The sequence below is a fragment of the Chrysemys picta genome, chromosome 11, assembly GCF_011386835.1.
Source record: "Chrysemys picta bellii isolate R12L10 chromosome 11, ASM1138683v2, whole genome shotgun sequence".
Classification (NCBI taxonomy): Eukaryota; Metazoa; Chordata; order Testudines; family Emydidae; genus Chrysemys; species Chrysemys picta.
The window spans coordinates 23,249,824-23,269,104 of record NC_088801.1 but is presented as its reverse complement, the minus strand read 5'-3'; the positions used below and the strand labels follow the sequence as shown (position 1 = coordinate 23,269,104).

General features: G+C 39.9%; 1 protein-coding gene across 15 annotated transcripts in view; it reads left to right on the top strand.

Annotated features, from left to right (window-relative positions):
* GTDC1 (glycosyltransferase like domain containing 1) overlaps positions 1–19,281 on the top strand; it is a 264,103-nt gene that overhangs the window by 190,347 nt on the left and 54,475 nt on the right. For 12 of the 15 annotated variants that reach the window (XM_042860887.2, XM_008172325.4, XM_005305090.4 and 9 more), the window contains one exon: positions 18,333–18,707. The exons of the other annotated variants lie outside the window; for them this stretch is intronic. In XM_042860887.2, coding sequence (XP_042716821.2) covers positions 18,333–18,707 — 375 coding nt within the window. The remainder of the gene's footprint in view (positions 1–18,332; positions 18,708–19,281) is intronic. 15 annotated transcript variants of the gene reach the window in all.

Below are 19,281 nucleotides of genomic sequence, written 5' to 3'. Positions count from 1 at the left end.
TTCCTTTGTTTCACTGCCCTGTTCTTTTTGCTCTTGATTTCTCATCTATGTGCCTCTCCTATCCTGCAGAGCAAGTAGCTCATCTGGACTTAAGCATCTTTTGCAACAGGTATTGCATCTGAACTCAGCACAGCTTTTTCTCTCACAGAGTATCTAGCTATCCATGCCATAAGATTGACCAGAGGTGTTGCATCCATCTAAGTTATTGCAGAACAGCACATCAGCCAAACAAACCATACTTGGGGTGATATTTTGGAGAGAAAGTGGGACCTCATACGCATTTGTTTGCATCAAGGGTTCAGTTTCTCTGAATCTGTTCACTTCTCACAACAGCTCTCTGCAAGAGAAGACAGATTTAAATAGTTGCTCAAGTGAGGTTAGTACTCTGGTTCCTTATTACTCCATCTCTCTAATTCAATAGGAAGCTTCTTGAACAGTGTAGAAAGACATCTCAGGGATCCACTCCAGAATATGTTTACACCTGATGAGTTCTCGGGAAGGTGGACTTTCTAAGCCAGAGACCCATTAGAGAGGCCTAATCTTGATTTAGCTCATCCAATTTTCTCTATCACATGTTATGCTCTTTTCTGTCTCATTTCTTCTTTTCCATTTGCTCTCTCCCCTTTTCTTTCAGTTTTTGTCCCTGGGTAATGAGTCTCCTTAATACTATCCTTCAAATGGTATTGCCCCTAATATAGTCCAGAAATGTTGTGATGGATAATCTATTCCCTACACAGGATGAAACACATTGATTGCTATAGAGCAGGAAGTGGAAACAGATCACAGGAAGTACTGGAGAACCTCACCAAACCCTAATGTGACGTGAAGAAATCCAGAGGCATCCCGCCCTACATATTCAATGGAATCATTTAAATCCCAGGGATTCACTCACTGCTTTCTGTAGAAAAAAGTCAGAGTAGAGAATAGATAATTGCTTTCTTATTTTTGATCTAACGCACAACTGTGGAAGACTCGAGCACAACCATACTGCTGCTGTTTGCAGTACAGTGCAATGTTATAGAAATCACACAGAAAAACAAGAAAAATTATGAGATTCTTGCTTATTTCCCCCTCTGGGCTAGTGAAGGTACATCAAAACACAACATGAGAAGAGTAGTCTCCTGAGGAGGGTGCAGATAGTACCACTTTTACTCCTGTTAGCTGATTTGTGGCATTACTTTGGGGATGGATAGAGAATTACATACTAATTAGAATTACCATCTGCCCCATTTTGACCAGCATAATATTGATTTTATGACCATTGTACTGTGTCCCTTAGCACAGCACACAAAGTGCCATTCCAAAAAAAAATGCCCATGTGAGTTTGGTATTTGTGCATGCATTTGCACAGTTATACATGTACTTACTTTGATAGTTGTAGTAATTTCACATTCAGTTATGGTAATTGTGGGGCCTGGTTTGCCAAGGCTCTTAGCAGAAAGAAAGGGAGAGACAGTGGAATTTCCCAGTGCCTGAGAAGGGCATTGCAATATCTGTAGTTGCAGACTGCAGATGTACTAACCATCACAAAACTTATGACCCACAAGGATTCCAGGTATTATAATCATATAAACTATGCAGGGACTCCTGCTGAGGTTTAGACCACATTAATACTTCACAGAGTTACAATCAATCATTATCTTAAAAATAAGAATATAGATCAAAACATCAAAGCACACTTTGTAATAATGATTTAATAAAAAACAACCAACCACCATCATCAACAGCAGTAACAACTAAGGAGATTCCCAGACAAAAATGTTGTTAAACTAGAATTTAGATTATGATTATGTATAAACAACAGCAGATACTTGGGGGAAGGAGAGCGTCACAGCAGCTTTGAAGTGAATTTGCTGAATTCTGAGGCCTGGGGCAGGGATTTTCTTTCTCTTGTGCACTCTCTCTGTCTCCCTCCTCCACTCCCCAAGACCTGTTGAAACTCCCTGAACACAGCTTATTCACAGGGACCAAGATTTAATCTATGGAGAGCTGCTCTTCACATGTATACTACAAGTGTTACTGAAGTATATCTGTTTTTCTTACCTTTTAATAGTAATATAATTTTGTCCACAGGACATTCAAGTCTACTTAAAATTTATAAGTGAGCATAAATTAAGGCACGGAAGATCTGAATTTTTAAAATTGCAGTCTTTTTGCAGCTTATGTTTGTTCTAAGAAGTTATACTTGTTTATTGAGACCAGCTCATCAAAACACTGTGTAACACACAGTCCAGAACTTCTCCCCTAATAATTTGATCTAACCTAAAACAGCACTCCAGCCAGTATTTCTAATGTGGTTTTTATTCATCTGACAATGACATCATTATCTTTCCATTCTTTTATTGTTGTTGTTGCTTTTAATAAAATAGTGCACAGATTGACTGTTGGTGCCAATAAAGGAAACTGATTCCCATAAGTGATTTTTCATTAGGGTAAATGAGGTGTTGTGAATAAACACATGCAATATAACATGACAACATGTTATGAAGAAAGAATGTAAAATGCACATTTTCTATTACAAGTAAATGTGCATAGGTTTATTGGCACTGCAATTTCATAGTATAAATGTGGAGAAAATGCACACTGTACAGACTGAGAAAACCAGAAAATCTGGCAGATAAAATGGCAGACATTCAGATTGACACTCAAAATGACTTTTAGTATGTTATGAAATTTCTATTATGTAGTTAGGAGTGCTTGAGTTTAGTTAATTTTTAAGCCATTGTTATATCAACCAGGCATCTGTAACAATGCGCACCAAATTGACAGGTTATCTTATTTGCTGTCTCTTCAAGGTTTAAATTTCTTTACAATATTTATAGATAGGCATGGTAGAATTGGATTTTTATTTTTGATAATTTTGATGGATAATATTTATTTTAAGGTATATTTTTAGATATTTATCACTTATAATTTTTCACAGTTGTGCAGACTTGTGAGTTTTTATAATATTTTCCAATTTTATCCATTTAAATTTTCATACTTGTTGAAATTATGAGTGGCCAGACAATAATTATTTAATGACAGTAGATGTTGAGATTCACAAAGGTAAAGCTTCATAACTGTGAAAGTTTAAATTGTGAACTTCACAAAGTAAATATACAACTATACAAAGTAAATATCCTTAAATCAAACTCTAAGAAGCGTTTTCTTATTTTGCCTATCAGTAAATTTCTATTATCATCAGTGGAAGTATTTTTTCTTCAATTAAGATACAGAGTTGTGGGATTTATTATAGGACAACCCCAGCAAAAAAGACATAGCTTATTTATGGAATGGATTTTTGGCCAGTTTCCACAGCCCATACAAGGTGCCACTTTTGGGCAGAGAACTTAAAGTCCACTAAAGATTTCAAGCATATAGAAAGGGCAGAGATGACCTTGGAGGTGGCAGCAGGAAGACATGTAGGTCCCTCCATATGTTCCAGGGCCGCCCAGAGGTGGGGGGCAAGTGGGGCAATTTGCCCCAGGCGCCACAGAGGCCCCCACGAGAATATGGTATTCTATAGTATTGCAACTTTTTTAAAGCAACTGAAATTGCTTTTCCCCAGGCCCCCTGAATCCTGATATGTTCCAGTGCCAGAATGTCATGTCTCCCCTGAGTGTGTTACCGAAGAAGGTGAAGAGGGAATATAGCTTATCCGTCACCTGTCCTTCCCCCAGGGCTCATCAGTAAAATGATTATATTGACCCCCCAGCTGTGTTCAGTGAGATACTTGTCATTTGGAAAAAAAAACCAGAAGGCCCTGCCCCAAAATGTAACATACCTGGGCATTGAACTGTACTGTTTGGGGTTTCTAGATTTCCTGTAGAGAAATTGGAATCGATCAGAGAACTGAGATGGGCTCTCAAAGGGGCAAAGAAAATTACTCGGAAGAAGCTATAGGTGGTCATGGGACACCTAAACTTACCAATGGAATGTGGCTTAAGCTGGGAACTGGGTGTCAGGACTCCTGTGTTCTCTTCCTATTTTTGACAATGACTCGTTACATGGCCTGGTCAGGTTCATTTATTCTCATTCTCATTTAGTTTATCCATCTCTACGATGCATTGGCTAGTACGCAGAGGTTTTGTGAGGCTTCATTAATTAGGCTGTGATGGCTCCCAGTCAGGCATTTTGTGCTCTTCTGACGTCTGCCTCTGGATTGAGAAAACCCCACCACTTTATCAGATTGACAATAAAAATGACGGATGACTTAGAAGTGTGGGAAAGATTCCCTGAAGAGTTAAATGTGGGTTTCGATATGACATTCAGACTGGTTGCTCAAGATTGAGCTGCTGGTACAATCTGCTGCCTCAGGAGTTATAGGTTTGGGGGTTTATTTTCAAGGTGAGTGGTGTGGACAGAGATGGCCAGAAAGCTGGATATCTCAGGATATTACAGGAGATATCACCTTCCTTGAGTGTTTCCTATGCTGGTGGCAGTGGAAAGAGAACTTTCAGAACAAAAGAGTCCGTTTCTGGCGTGGCAACCAACCCATGGTCCTTATTGTAACTGGACAGACAGCTAAGACTGCTCGGGTAATGAGACTGGTGAGAGCCTTCCTTTTACACTAGCTGTGGCTTAACATCCTTTTTCATACGATGCATGTCCCAGGAGTGGATAATTATGTTGCTGATGCTCTCTCAGTTTCAGGATGACAGATTCTGGGAACTTGCCCTGCTGACCAGCAGGGGTCTGCGAGCAATGCCCCAACAACTCTGGGACTTTTGCTCATGACAGCGGTGGACTAGTCGAGGACTTGGTTGCCCCTCAGACTGAGGGCCTGTGTCAAGGCTGATTCCCCACTCTGGCACTTTTAGTGCAGAAGGTGGGGACCCACAAGGATTCTAAAAATTAATACTGGCCACTACAGGCTTGTATTAAACTTCCAAGGTTACAGCTTTTCTCTGACCTTGGATGGGTAGATTCTGCCACCACCCAAGTGCATAACCCCTTTGAGAGCCCAGGAAGGCGCATTTGGGAATTCCTTCCTGTGGGGTACCCTCAAGCCCTTTCACCATCCCCCGTCCCTCCCTCCGGGGAAGAGCTGAGAAAGAAAACAAAGGAAATCAGCTGGTGCCATCAGCTAATTAAACAACATATCCACAACCCTCTTAGGGACACACAAATCCAATCTTGTTCTTAAAAAAGGTAAATTTTATTAAAAACAAAAAGAAAGAAAATACATCTGGAACTTAGGCTTTTTGCTAGATTTAAAAAAAAACACAATTACAAGGATTAAGCATCAATTAGCTTTCTTGAGATCCATCTTAAAGGTTACAAGCAAAACAAAAGCACCTGGGGTTAGCACAGAGGAGTCCACAAGCCATAAAGAAATAAAAGAGAGAAACCTAATTGCGTCTTCCTAGACATTTCCTGATCTACTTACATATCTGGGATTTCCAATGAGTAGTTTCTAAGTATGATCTGATGATTTTTCATACCTGGCCCAAAGCTTTTTACAGCATAGTTCCAGCCCTGTCTCTGCTCTCCAGGAGAACAACACAGACAGACAAAGGGGAAGTCCCCCTCCCCAAATTTCTAAAAAGCTCTAGCCTTCCCATTGGCTCTTTTGGTCAGGTGCCCACTCCCTTCCTTTTACCTATGGACTTTTTAACCCTTTACAGGTAAAGCAAGTAGAGAGCAGCTACTAACAGGGATTTTATAGCTAACTGTCTGGCTGGGTGTCCATAAAAGAGAGATATCCTCCCCCCTTCATTTATCACAGCCTGTAAGGCCAGTCATTCAGAGCTCATTGAATTTAGGGCACAGAAAGGGTTTCATTGTGGGTGGCCCATATCCACACACCAGCTGTCACAATATGTGGTGCCTTTGACCTGTTCTCTTGGAGTAGGTAGGCAAGTTTCCCAGATCCATGTGGACATTTCCTAGTATGGAAACTCTTATCCAGGTGGGATGAGTGCCAAAGAGATGACAGGTTACCCCATAATACTGGAAACCCTGTTGGAATTATCAAAGGTTCTGCATGGGGTCGTGACTGTGGGAGAGAAACTGTTTTATTTATGGAAGAGTTTGTTGTTGCCACCTTTGGCACTTTGAGAGTGAGTGACCTGGTGCCTATGGCAGCTACAGACAGGTCCAGCATGCATTAAACGTAACAGATGTGCAACTATCTGTCCTTCTGCTTCAGATACTCAAAAAAACAGACCAGAAGGGAAGAAGGGCTTATGTGGTGTTGAAGGAATGTGCAGAGGAGTCCTTGTGCCCTGTAAAGGCAATAAGAGCCTCACTAAAAATGTGATGCCTGCAGCCAGGCCAGCTGTTCATACACGGTGATGACAAGGTACCAATTCAGCACAGTACTGAGAAAAACCTTGCGCTACTGTAGTCTTGACTGAGTACATTGGGTACTCATTGTTTCAGGATTGGGGCAGTGACACCAGCAGCTAGAAATCAGGGTGTTACAGGACTTATGTCCGCACCAAGGAAAAGATGACAGGGAATGGCAAAATGTCACTACCCAAATGCACTGGTTTGTTTCAGAAGCTACCCAGAGCGTATGCAGGTTTTGGATTTGCAGACACCCTATAGTGCATTGGGCATACAAGAGGGCAGCAGCCAGGACAGCAGCCTGATCTCAGCTGGGCCTCAGGGCCAAAGCTGTTTACATTTAGAAGGGGCATGCAGTGAAATCAGCTCATGCCACTTCTCCACTCACTGACAGTCAAGGGCTGGAAGAAGACCCAGCTCATGTGGACAAGGCTAGAAAGAAAGTAAAAAAGGGGGTCACCAAGATATTCCTTAAGGAAGGAGGGTTCAGTGATACAGCATAGGGACATCCATTACAATTGGTTGGAAGTTTTCAGGGATGGTAGCATCTATCTGTCAGATGGAGGTGCTGACATATGACTATAGCATGTGCAGCCAAGGATTGGGCAGGTGTTGTGATTCCAGGTGGCATAGTTTGGTAGGGAGCAATCAAGCTAGTTCCTGGCACCCCCTTTACTCAGTTTCAAGTGCAGTTAAGAAAATAAAATGAACGTTTCCCCATGGTAAAAGACCTGGGATTTTGGTGATGGACTTTGGGCTAGTGATAGAATGAGATCTTGTGGCCTTTGTGGGCTGAGGTCAGATCTTGTGGTCCTTGCGGGCCAAGGTCTCCACCCTGCCGCACTCTCTGTCTCCATGTGGGTAGGGGGAGGATGCTAGGACTCAGAGAGGGCGAAGTCCTGGGGGGTAGGCTGAGGAGAGCCTACCCCATGTTATGGGTTATATGGTAAGGAGTCCTGTAACCCTGACACTAGTTACAGGTTAGATGTTAAGGAGTCCTGTAACCTCCACAGTGGAACCAATTGAATGCCTTGTATAGGAGAGTATAGGTGATGGGAAGGTAGGGCCATTCCCCTGTGTTAAAGTTTAATAAAAGTTGTGGCCTGCCACTTAATTCCATGCATCTGTCTGTCCTAATTTTCCTGCTGTGTCCATATCAATGAGTTATGCATAAAGTTTAAACCTTTTCTATGATTTTAAACTTCAAGAAATATAGCCAAAATGCTAATACTTGTAAGCACTTTTGCATAGTCTGATCTGAAAGACACATATACAAAATTACCTAATTAAAAAAAAGGAAAATCCAGCCATACTAGAAGTAAAATGCTATGGTTCCTTGTTGTTCTATTTTTGTGAATATAAGACATTCTAATGGAAACTACCTGCTGGATGGTGATTTCTCAGATCTCTTTGCTGGTGATCAAGGGGTAATGTAGTGGGCTGTGGGCAGTCTAAAGCAGTAGTCAAATGTGCGCAACTGGTCCGGAGCTGGGAGGTCAATAGGTATCAGAGGCATTCCAGGGCAAACGTTAGAGTTCACACAGGCGTCAGTAGCCATAAGATCCAATCCAAGGGGCCAGGTCAGCATTTTAGGGAGGTGAGTTTGGGTGAAGTGGGAAGGCAGAGTCAGGTGAGGCTGCAGAACAACATGTCAAGGTCAGGCTTGGCAGTGGTGCGGCAAGGTACTGTCAGGCAGCACGGCAAGGCGGTCTAGGCAGCGACCAGCAGGCAATGGTCTGTTGCTCAGACAGCTTCCTCTTCCTGTTGAGTTCTTTATATAGTCCAGATTCCCAATGAGAATGCAATCTGTCCAGCCAATCAGGAGCCTGGGACATGGCTCCTGTGAGTCTGTAGGCCTTTAGCATTAAGACTAGTATCAGGGGGTAGCCGTGTTAGTCTGTATCTACAAAAACAACAAGGAGTCTGGTGGCACCTTAAAGACTAACAGATTTATTTGGGCATAAGCTTTCGTGAGTAAAAACCTCACTTCTTCGGATGCATAGAGTGAAAGTTACAGATGCAGGCATTATATACTGACACATGGAGAGCAGGGAGTTACTTCACAAGTGGAGAACCAGTGTTGACAGGGCCAATTCAATCAGGGTGGATGTAGTCCACTCCCAATAATAGATGAGGAGGTGTCAATTCCAGGAGAGGAAAAGCTGCTTCTGTATTGAGCCAGCCACTCCCAGTCCCTATTCAAGCCCAGATTAATGGTGTTGAATTTGCAAATGAATTTTAGTTCTGCTGTTTCTCTTTGAAGTCTGTTTCTGAAGTTTTTTTGTTCAATGATAGTGACTTTTAAATCTGTAATAGAATGACCAGGGAGATTGAAGTGTTCACTTACTGGCTTATGTATGTTACCATTCCTGATGTCCGATTTGTGTCCATTTATTCTTTTGCGGAGGGACTGTCCGGTTTGGCCAATGTACATGGCAGAGGGGCATTGCTGGCACATGATGGCATATATGACATTAGTGGATGTGCAGGTGAATGAGCCCCTGATGGTGTGGCTGATGTGGTTGGGTCCTGTGATGCTGTTGCCAGAGTAGATATGGGGACAGAGTAGGCAACGAGGTTTGCTACAGGGATAGGTTCCTGGGTTGGTGTTTCTGTGGTGTGGTGTGTAGTTGCTGGTGAGTATTTGCTTCAGGTTGGGGGGTTGTCTGTAAGCGAGGACTGGCCTGCCTCCCAAGGTCTGTGAGAGTGTTGTTGATCGGTGTTTCAATGTGCCACTGGGGTACAGCAGCAACGGATTTTGTCTAGGGACCTGGCAGGCCTGAATACTGACTTGAAGTGTTTCCAACCAGTGCCCATAATCTTCATAAGCACTTATTTTAGAAGGTGTCTGGTTTTCTTTGTAATGTTTTATTAGCTTTCCAGCTCGCACACTTGTATGTTAGCACCAAGAATATGTTTGAATTGAAAATTCTCAGTTTTGTTCTGGTGCTGTATAGCTTTGATTTCCACATGTTGTTAAGTTCAGTAAGTGCAATGGATACCTTTTCTATTTATGATGTCAATTCCTTCTTAAGGGCTCCTTTAGCTGATCTGATGCTGCCAGGTAAGCTAAACTGTCCAACTTCCTTGATATTTTTGCCTTCTAATGTAATATTACTACTTGATGTCCGGATTCCATGGATGTTTATTTCAACATACCTAATTTTGAGTCCCGCTTGGCCTGCTATTTTTACCAGCGTGTCTGTCTTTGTTTGTAATTTTTCAGGGATGTCACTCAGTAGTGCAATATCATCAGCAAAGTCCAGGTCTTCTAGATGTTTGCCATCTACACATGCTATACCAGTGCTTGTGTTGCTAATACATTTCTTCATGATCTAGTGTATGGCAATGCCAACCTGCAGTGGATATAAAATGCAGCCCTGTTTCATGCCAGTGTCTACATTGAACCACACTGTTGTCTGTCTGTTCCCCTTTATAGACCACTTCACATCTCTGTAGATGGTCTTGATGACGTTGATGACTTTAGCTGGGATTCCACAGAACTGAAGAATATTTCACGATGCAAGTCTGTGCAGGCTGTCAAATGCCTTTTGAAAATCAATGAAACTGATGAAGAGGGGAGCTTGCAATTCTATATATTCTTATATGATGGTCCTTATCATGGAATATCATTGAAAATATCAGATCTATACAGGATCTCTTGAGCCTGAATCCAGCCTATTTTTCTCTAAGCTATGCATCCACTGACTCTCTCATCCTGTGTAGTGTCACACTGCCGAATGCTGTTCCAACAATACAGAGTAGTGTAACTCCTTTCCAGTTGTTACAGTCAGTAAGATCACCCTTTTTGGGTATTCTGACAATGATTCAATGTTTTCACTGGTAGAAGGGGGTTCTTTTTTCCAAACTTAATTGAACAGCTCCATCAGGTTCAATAGGACGGTGGTATCAAGTACTTTTGGCATTTCTGCTGTAATTTGATCATCTCCCACTGCTTTGTAGATTGCAGTTTATATTCTGACATCTCTACCAGACTGATGTTAATGTGAAATTGATCAGGTTCACATGTTGCATCAAAATCTGGTGCTGAGGTGGGTCTGGGTCTATTGAGGATGTATTTGAAATGCTCTTCCCATCTGTTTTTCTGTACTGCCTCAGCTGTAAACATTTTTCCATCTTTGCTTTTTATTGGCCCATGTCCTATTTTAAAATTTCCACACAGGGTTTTTGTCATTTAGTAAATAGCTCTGTGATTTCCTATCATAGCAGCAACTTCACCTTCAGCTGCTAGGTCTTCAGCATATCCCAATCTATCTTTCCTTGCATTGCTTTTTTGCTGCTTTGTCTATTTTCTAATACTCCTCCTTTGCTTTTTCCAGTAGTTCATTGGCCTTAGCATTCAGGATCTTTTAGTACATTTCTTTCCTCAGTAAGATGCCATGTCTCTTGGTTTATCCAATTCTTGCTCTATGTTGCTATCCAGCTGTCACTGTTTCAGCTTGAGTTACATGGTCTCAGAGTGCTGCCCATTTTTCTTCAGGTCCAGTCCGTGTCTGACCTTCCTCTGTCCTGGGCAGTGCCTCAGATCTGCCCCTTACTTCAGGTTGGAATTTCTTGTAGTACTCTTTCATTTTCAGTTTTATATTGTGGATTTTCAGTACCATTTTATGTTTAAAGTTGGTCTTTCTCAATTTTAATTTCAATTTAGCAATGTGAAGACTGTGGTCATTGATAACATCTGCTATTCAATATGCTCTTACATCTTGGATAGATTGCTCACATCTGCATTAGCTCAAGATTCAGGTAATCTGATTTTTGTGTATGTGTTGAGGGAACAGGGTGCTTGCAACACAATTCAGTGAGTCTTTTGCCATTTTGGATGATGATTCACAACCCATGCTTCCCCATTGCTCTTTCCATACCTTGTTTGTCATAGCCTACTTTATCATTAAAGTCTCAGAAGGAAGTGCTGATATATTTGGGGCATATAATCCAGATGCCAGTACACAAACTCTCACATGAAACTGGTAAGTGGTAACCAACTGATATGGGAAAATGAAGGTGCCTGAAAGAGATCTTAAGAAGAAACCTGAGCAGGGAGGGAAGAATAGTTGATCTCAACACCTTACAGCAAATAGAAGCAGCAGCAAATGACAGAGAGGAATGGCAGAGACTGGTGTCTGCCCTGAGCACCAGCACTGGAGAGGGAAAGATATAATGTAAAATATAAGACATTAGGGAAAGCATATAATGGAAGGAAGTAAATACTTTAACTATAAATGATTCTTGAGGATTGTTATTAAGGATGGGAAAGGTTCTGAAATGTCTTATATTTTTTGTCTCAACATGTAACTAAGCCCTTATTTTTATTTGAAGGTACCCTCCTGGCCTGTTGTTGTTTTTTAATCCAGGATCTGTTCATCCAACAACCGCCCATCCATCTTTGCTGTTTTACACTGTTTTACTCTACCTGTCTTTGATGCTATTTCATGAATTTCAAAGAGGGATCTTGGCAAGTTTGGTGATCTCTAATGGATGAAAAACTGACTTCAGTTCAATTTGTCTTGCACTTTACCAAGATCACTAACATGCAGTGCACTCTTGACACAGAGAATCACAAAAGTAATCAAGATTTTGAAAAATAAAAGTCATCTTGGGCTTAGTAGAGACTGTTAGAACTGCTGAGATCCAATAATGGATAACTAGGTCTGATGAGTGCAAAACTATCCTTGAGTTGTGTCAGGGAAAGGAATCAGAAAAAGGATGGTGAATGAAAGCAGAGAAGGCATCATCTGGCTCTTCTACAAGCTTAGTGTGAACTGGGCAAATCATTTTATCTGCATTATATTTTTCATATCTGTAAAGTGAGGATAATAATATATTACCTCCTAGAGTTCTCAGGAGACTTAATTAATTAATGTTTGTAAAAATGCTTTGAGATCCTTGGCTGGACAGTGCTATAGAAATTCTGTTCATTTTTGATGTTTGTTGAGATTCAAATAATCCCAGGCAGGTAACTGCCAGAGAGCAAATTACACTTGGAGGGAGGCAGAAAGTACATCAGAATGTCATAAGTTTGGACGAGAAGGATTTCTGTGGATTTTGAGGAGAGATTGAGAAAGTTGGAGTGAAGAAGTTCTATAAAAATGTGTTAACATTTTCTATAGTAACTTCCATTATTAATCCACCACTCTGTTTCTCCAGTTTAAATGATTAGATAGACTAAGTGTAGTAGATTTCCCTTTTTAATTTCAATTGATTTGTTTAAGCATCATGCAAAGCTTTAGCTGGTGGTCAGGAAAAATTATGTCCACTACATCATTCCTATCATGTTGACAACATAGTTTATACTGTACATGATTTACAGTGGGCTATGTGGTCTTCCAAGAATTATAAATGTTATATCCAGGTACAACCTTTTAGACATAATGATATGTAGTGAAGCTTAAATGTCCATACTAGTCTGCAGCAAACGTCTTTCAAAATAAGTCCAAAAATGAATTATTTTACATGAGTACTATGGATTCCAATTATGACTATTCATGGGTTTGTGCCTACATCTTTTATCATGTCTCCACTGTTGTTAATAAAATACACAAAACTACTTTATGCCAAAACAATGGAAGTTAATGCAGATAACTTGTTCCAAAGTTAACCATCAAATAAATCTTTTTTTTTTTTCAAAAAATGCTTAAGTGAAATGGTGTTCTAAAACTTTTAAAAATTGTCAAAATGATGAACTCTCTGTGTGTAATACGAGCAAATACCACAGAATTGATTGCACACACATGTCTTACATAAAGGATGTTAAATAGTTTACTCAGAAGAGAAATTGGTGAAGTCTTATCTAATATAAAAAATTCTGTAATGACAGGTCAGATTTATGAGGCCTGAAAACTGGGAAAGAAAAAAATCTTCAGAGCTGGGGCAGTGTATGATTGGAGAGGAGAGATAAAATATTAGGAAGGGAGAGGAGGATAAAACACAGACTACCTGGGCAGTCACACCTCTCAGACTTCAATGGACTATTTTAAAAAATACTTTAACCAAATTATGTCATGGCCACATTGCTAGGTAAACGTCATTCGGAATTTTTTTTTTTATTTCTTCATACGGCTTTTACAGTACTGTAAACAGGACCTAAAGTTGGTTTGCATTTCAACATTAATTGTGATTACAGTTTCAGACAGAATTAAGCTGGGGATCATTTGAGTTTTGATTAATTGCTGGTAGTCACTGTTTCTACAGTACAAGTGAAAAGACTCAAAATGAGTGACACGAGAAAAAAAGAGCAAGGATGGTCTTGTGGTTGAGGCAAGATACTAGGAGTTGAGTGATCCAGGATCTGTTCAGGTCACTGAAGCTGTCCGTCACTCAGTTTTTCTATATATAAAATGTGGATAATAATACTTACATCATCGAGATTCTGGGAGGATTAATTCATTATAATATTCTATTGAAGGCACTGTATAAGTAAAAAATAAAAGTATTTAAAATTGTAAATTATATGAATTTTTTTGTCAGTTTGTATTACTTCAATATTAATATTTCCATATTTCTGAAGTAAAGGAACATAAGTAAATGGGGATCTAAAATAAGACCCGTATTAGAGCCATCATCATCATTTTCAAAATTAATTACCTAAATTTAGGCACCTAACTCCTTATTTAGACATCTAAATAAATACCCTGATACTCAGAAGTGCTGAGCAACCACAAGTCCCATTGATTTAATCTTTTCGTGTTTTGGAGAGTAGCTCAAACATATGGGCATGGAAAATGGTAAGATTATGGAGTGGCACAAATGACACTTATTTGGGGAGCACCATCACTACTTGGACCTTTTTATGGCACCTCTAAAATAATGCCATTAAGAACTATATCAGGCAATTCTAGATCTATTCTATCTAGATTCTCATATTGTGCTTACTACAGTCATATCTGAGCGCCTTCCAGTAGTGCATTACGCAACATGACTCCACATCTGTAATGTGTTGTTTGTTCTCTCATCCTCTCCCCAAAGGGAGAAGTGTATACAGGGGAGTGTCTTACTTTGGTAGACTTTTGGAGGGTTGTTTTTTGTTGTTATTTTGTACACATATACACTGTTATATGTTTGTTAGAGAAGGTATGGTCAAAGAAATGTGCCTTGTACTTGGAACAGAAAGTGGTGTGGTTTGTGATGGTCCTTAGTTCTTGAGGAAGTTCACTCCACAGTCTCAGACTGCCCCTAGAGAAAGTGCTATCTACCACACAGATGAGCTTTACTCTTATTGTGGTGACTTCCACTGTGGCAGAGGAGAGCATAGTTACGATCTTCGTCCCAAAGCTTTAGATTATCTTTTAGATATCCTGGGCCCAGGCTATTGAGCCTTTTAAAGATAAGGACCAAGACCTTGAACTTGATTTGAAATTCAGTGGTAAGCCAGGGTAGACAGTAGAAGACAGGTTAGATGTGCTCTCAGTAGCCTGTGTTGCTGAGATTTGCTGCCGCATTCTGGTCTCGTTAGAGTTTCCTAAATACTGAAGGCTTCATGCCCAGGTATATTGCATTCCAGCCAAAGGTGATGAAGGCATGAATAATTGAGACCAAGTGTTTGTCCTCCAGGATGGAACAGAGTCTTCTAGCCAAGTGGAGATTGTAGAAAGCATTATTCACAGATGCTACTCAGCATCACTGAGAAATCTGAGAGTATCCCTAGTCTACAGACTGAATTGACCAACTGTGGGTGTGTATCTGCTGCCAAAGGAAACTGCATTGTGGCTGCAAACTCCTCAAAATATTTTCTTCTGCCCACCAGCATCACAATCTCAGTCTTGCTTGGGTTGATCTTCAGCCAGCTATAGTTCATCCATGAGCTGATCTCATCCAGACACTGAGCTGTCTTGGTGGGAGGGGTATGGTCATGTGTGATGACAGCTGACCCTTTCACCTAGTGGTTTCATGTAGATGTTGGAAGGGATCAGAGAGATGATCCTTGTGAAACTACACTAGTGTGGGGTCTAGTGGTGGAAGTGCAGTTTCCCATCACTACTTGTTGGGTAGCTGATGGGAAGCACTCAAACCATTTCAGGGTATGTCTACATTTTGAGTTGGAGGTGTAATTTCCAACTTGCGGAGACATACCTGTGCTAACTCTAATGGAGCTACCACACTAAAAATAGTGTAGCCATGGTGGCATGAGTGATGGGATGGGCCAGTTATTTGTGTATGTAACTAGCATCTTGGATAGGATTGTACTCAGGGCAGCTGCCCCCGCCTCCCGTGCTGCTCATGGTCCCATGGCTATGCTTCTATTTTTAGTGTGCTAGATTGATCAGAGCTAGCACAGGCATGTCTCCTCTAGCTGGAAATTACATCTCCAGCACAAAATGTCACCATACTCTTAGTGCATTACTGTGGACCCCAGCCACTTCTTTCAGGTCTGACAGCAGAATCTCATGGTCAGTTGTGTGGGGTGCTGCAGAGAGGACTAGGAGGATGAGAATGTCTGCCAGTCCTCTCTCCATTGACAGGAGAAGATCATCTGTCAGTGCCACTAAAGCAGTTTCAGTTCCATGTCTTGGTCTGAATCTGGATTGTGCTGGGTCTAGAATGTTAGCTTGTGTTAGATGATATCTATTATCATATTATTAGTGTGAAAGTTAGGCAAATAATACTTTGATGAGCACATTTGTTCAGAGCAGCTAATATAGTTGTCAGTATGTTAGGTTAGCCATTGGTACGATGCTACTTTTTTATATAGACATTTCTTCATAAAGTGCATGGGGATTTTGATTTACCAAAAACATTTGGAAAGATTCTACATTAACATTTACTGGTAATAGTAAGCAGTACTGATATGAGAATGAAATAGCTCTTTTTGAAAGTGGTAGATAAATGGGATTGGCTAATGGAAAGAGTTTACCTCTGAGATTGGTTTGGGAACCTCTCTTGTTTATAATATGTGTAATTGATTTGGATGAGGATATTGAATGTTAAATATCAAAAATTGCTGATTATATCTACAGGATAAATATAACAAATAATGAGGAACACTATAACTAAATTCAAAAGAATTTGGATCATTTAAATGACTGGATGGAAAGTACAGCTTAATGTCATTAAATGTAAACTAATATGTTTGGGGGTAACAAGCCAAGATAGGGAGTACAGATTAAACAGAACAGTATACTGACTAGGAAAAGAAACTGAGGGGTTATTGCAGACAAATCCTCAAAGCAATTAGTCAAGTATACAACTGCAGTAAACTTCTGACTGCAGTATGGGTAGAATTTTGGTATAATTTCAGAGCCATTTATTTGCCTTTAAAGAGACTGCATTGCAGGGTAACCTGGATGAGTCCAGGGTTTGGATATTTGTTTTGACAAAAGGCTAAAGAAGTAGTTTATTCTCAATTCAGAAATGAAGGTTTCAGTGTGATTGATTGAAAGTCTGAAGAAGTGTGTAAGGAGTTGGTAAAATAGAGCAAGTGTTCATTCTGGTAAAACAGTTCAATAATCAGGCCACACAATCTAAACATTTGGAAATTAAAGGAAACTGGGAATTCAGACTTATTTATGAAATGTGTTGCCAAACAAGGCCACAGAAACAAATAATGTTTAAGTAACTAACCTTAAGATACAGATATATATTTCTGAAAGAGAAGACTTTGCAGGACCCAGTGACAGAGCTGTGTAGTCCGTTTGATAATGAACTTAAAAGAGACAAACTGATTGAGTGAAGTGACCTTTTCCTCTCTCAGCATTTCCTGATGATGGCCCATAATTCACAACTACTTAAAAAACAAATATCAAAATTACACTGTATAAAATGTCACTTTTCAAATAGTACTAAGTGAGCACTGTGTCCTGCATATAACTATTAAAATTTATCCTGTTGTTGAGAGGCTTTCAGCAGGGGACGAGAGGTGTAGTCTGAACACATAACTGGAAGCCAGGAACTCCTCAATTGTAAGACTGTCTCTGTGACCTTGGCAAAGTCACTTAATCTCTTTACTTCCATTTTCTTAGCTGTAAATGAGAATGCAGTGATTATTCAGACCTGCTGCCTCGTAGGGAGAGTCCGGGCAGATGCCTCCAGCTTGAGAGTGGATCTTATGGTGTCTCTTTGAGAAAGGGTATGTGCTTCTGAGCACCTTGGTTTATAAGGCAACAGACATGTCTGGCCTTTGTCTACTGCTGCTGCAGTTGCTAAAGGGAGCCAGCAGGGGCATTGCAGGTTGAGAGGTAGACACTGTTTACTAATATGCAGTGTTCCAAATCTAATTTTCTAACTCAATAGGTGTCTTGTTGCTAGGCCCCACTCATTTTAAAGTGTGGGAACAGATTCCTATGCCGTGTGTCCTGGTAAGAATGATCTGTATCCTTAGTTTAGATGTCAGCCAGGTAAAATATGAAGTACACTTCAGCCTACCTCATGTTATAGACCAAATTCACAACTAAATCCTAAGGGTTTTTTTAATGTATTTGTTAATTATTTTGTGATAATACATTTTTAACAGAGATCCATTTGGGTCAAATGATGAGTAATGAGATAAGGAGACTTTCACTTTCATGCCACAGGTTCAGATTTGGCACAGGTTATTATTGAATGAAAGCTGTTCATTGACCTATAAGAAGTGATTTGCTGGTCTCAGTCTAGTCTCTAAGAGAGAGGTGTTCACGTGATAGTAAAATCACCACTGCATTTGGCACTTATTAGCAATTTTATTGTAATCTCTGCAAAAAGACCAAAAAATTAATGGCTATGGAAACAGAACTGCCTTCTTACCTCTTCGAGATTTTCCTCCATTTCAAATTGGAAGCAAATGGTCTGCAAGTGGTGTGGGATCCTGTCGTCAATGTCTATGCTATAGCTGTACTGTGGTTTAATAGAGGCACTCAGGTTCTAGGCCTGTGAGTCTGTCATCTTTCACAAGCACTACATTTGCTAAAATATGAAAAAATATCACCCTGAATCCCCGGGATGTTGTTCCCAGGATCAAAAATGCTGACCATCCTCTCTTTTCATTTGCAATTAAATAACTAAAAAGTGCCAACTGAAATTATTTGTATCCAGTGTAAATGCCATACAGGAATTTTCTTTTTTGATAATAGATTCATGCCGGAGCACAAACTGGCCCATTTGGAGAAGATAACTGGTTTTAGAGGAAATGAAGATACTTATCTATTTAGGTGTCTGCCTTTCCAACAGAAGTATAGAGCCACTGGGAGTTTAATGAAAACCAGCAGCTCAAGTCCTGAGTCTGGACTTTGTGAAGCACAGTCTGGACTTTGTACCACACAACAAGAAAGACTACAATACCCATTAACATCACTAGAGAAACTGAACAAGTCTAAAGCATCAGCAAGTACAAATCAAGAAGTGCCTTGTCAAGAAGATAAGCAACATGTGACTTTTAACCCTTGTAATCTCTTGAGTGGAACGGACTATCAGCAAAGACCTTTGCACATTGTCTGGCCTCACAGGTGGTAAGTGCTGCACAAATCAAAATACTATACCTTTACATGATTTATGAATTTTCTTTCATGCTGTTCATGTGATTAATGTCAAGTATAAAGCTATGTGATACATATATAACATAACAGGTACTACCTCGTATATCTGGAATAGCACATCACTAACATCTAAGTATTTAGAATAATTAATTAAGTATCCCAAAGTAATAGAAATTATAAAAATATTGCTGGTAACTATATTTTGAAGAATTTTCATACAGCAATCCACTGTTGACACTTGGTGTGCAGCATTATTCGTATTATCTTAATTACCTTAATGTGAGTGATTAGGTATTAAGATACCAGGTCAAACTACATAGTTCATTACTCCATGTCTTCATTATAAATCTACCTATTCAGTGTTTTAAATAAATAAATAAAAAGCATATTTGAATATTTTTCTCACTGCTAACACAAATACCTGATCACAAAATCTTTTCTAAACTGAGGAAAATCTACCAAACCAAATAATCACTACAAACGTATAAACTTTAGCTTGATTCCAACATAAATTAGGATTTAAAGAGGTAAAATGTCCTGATAATCT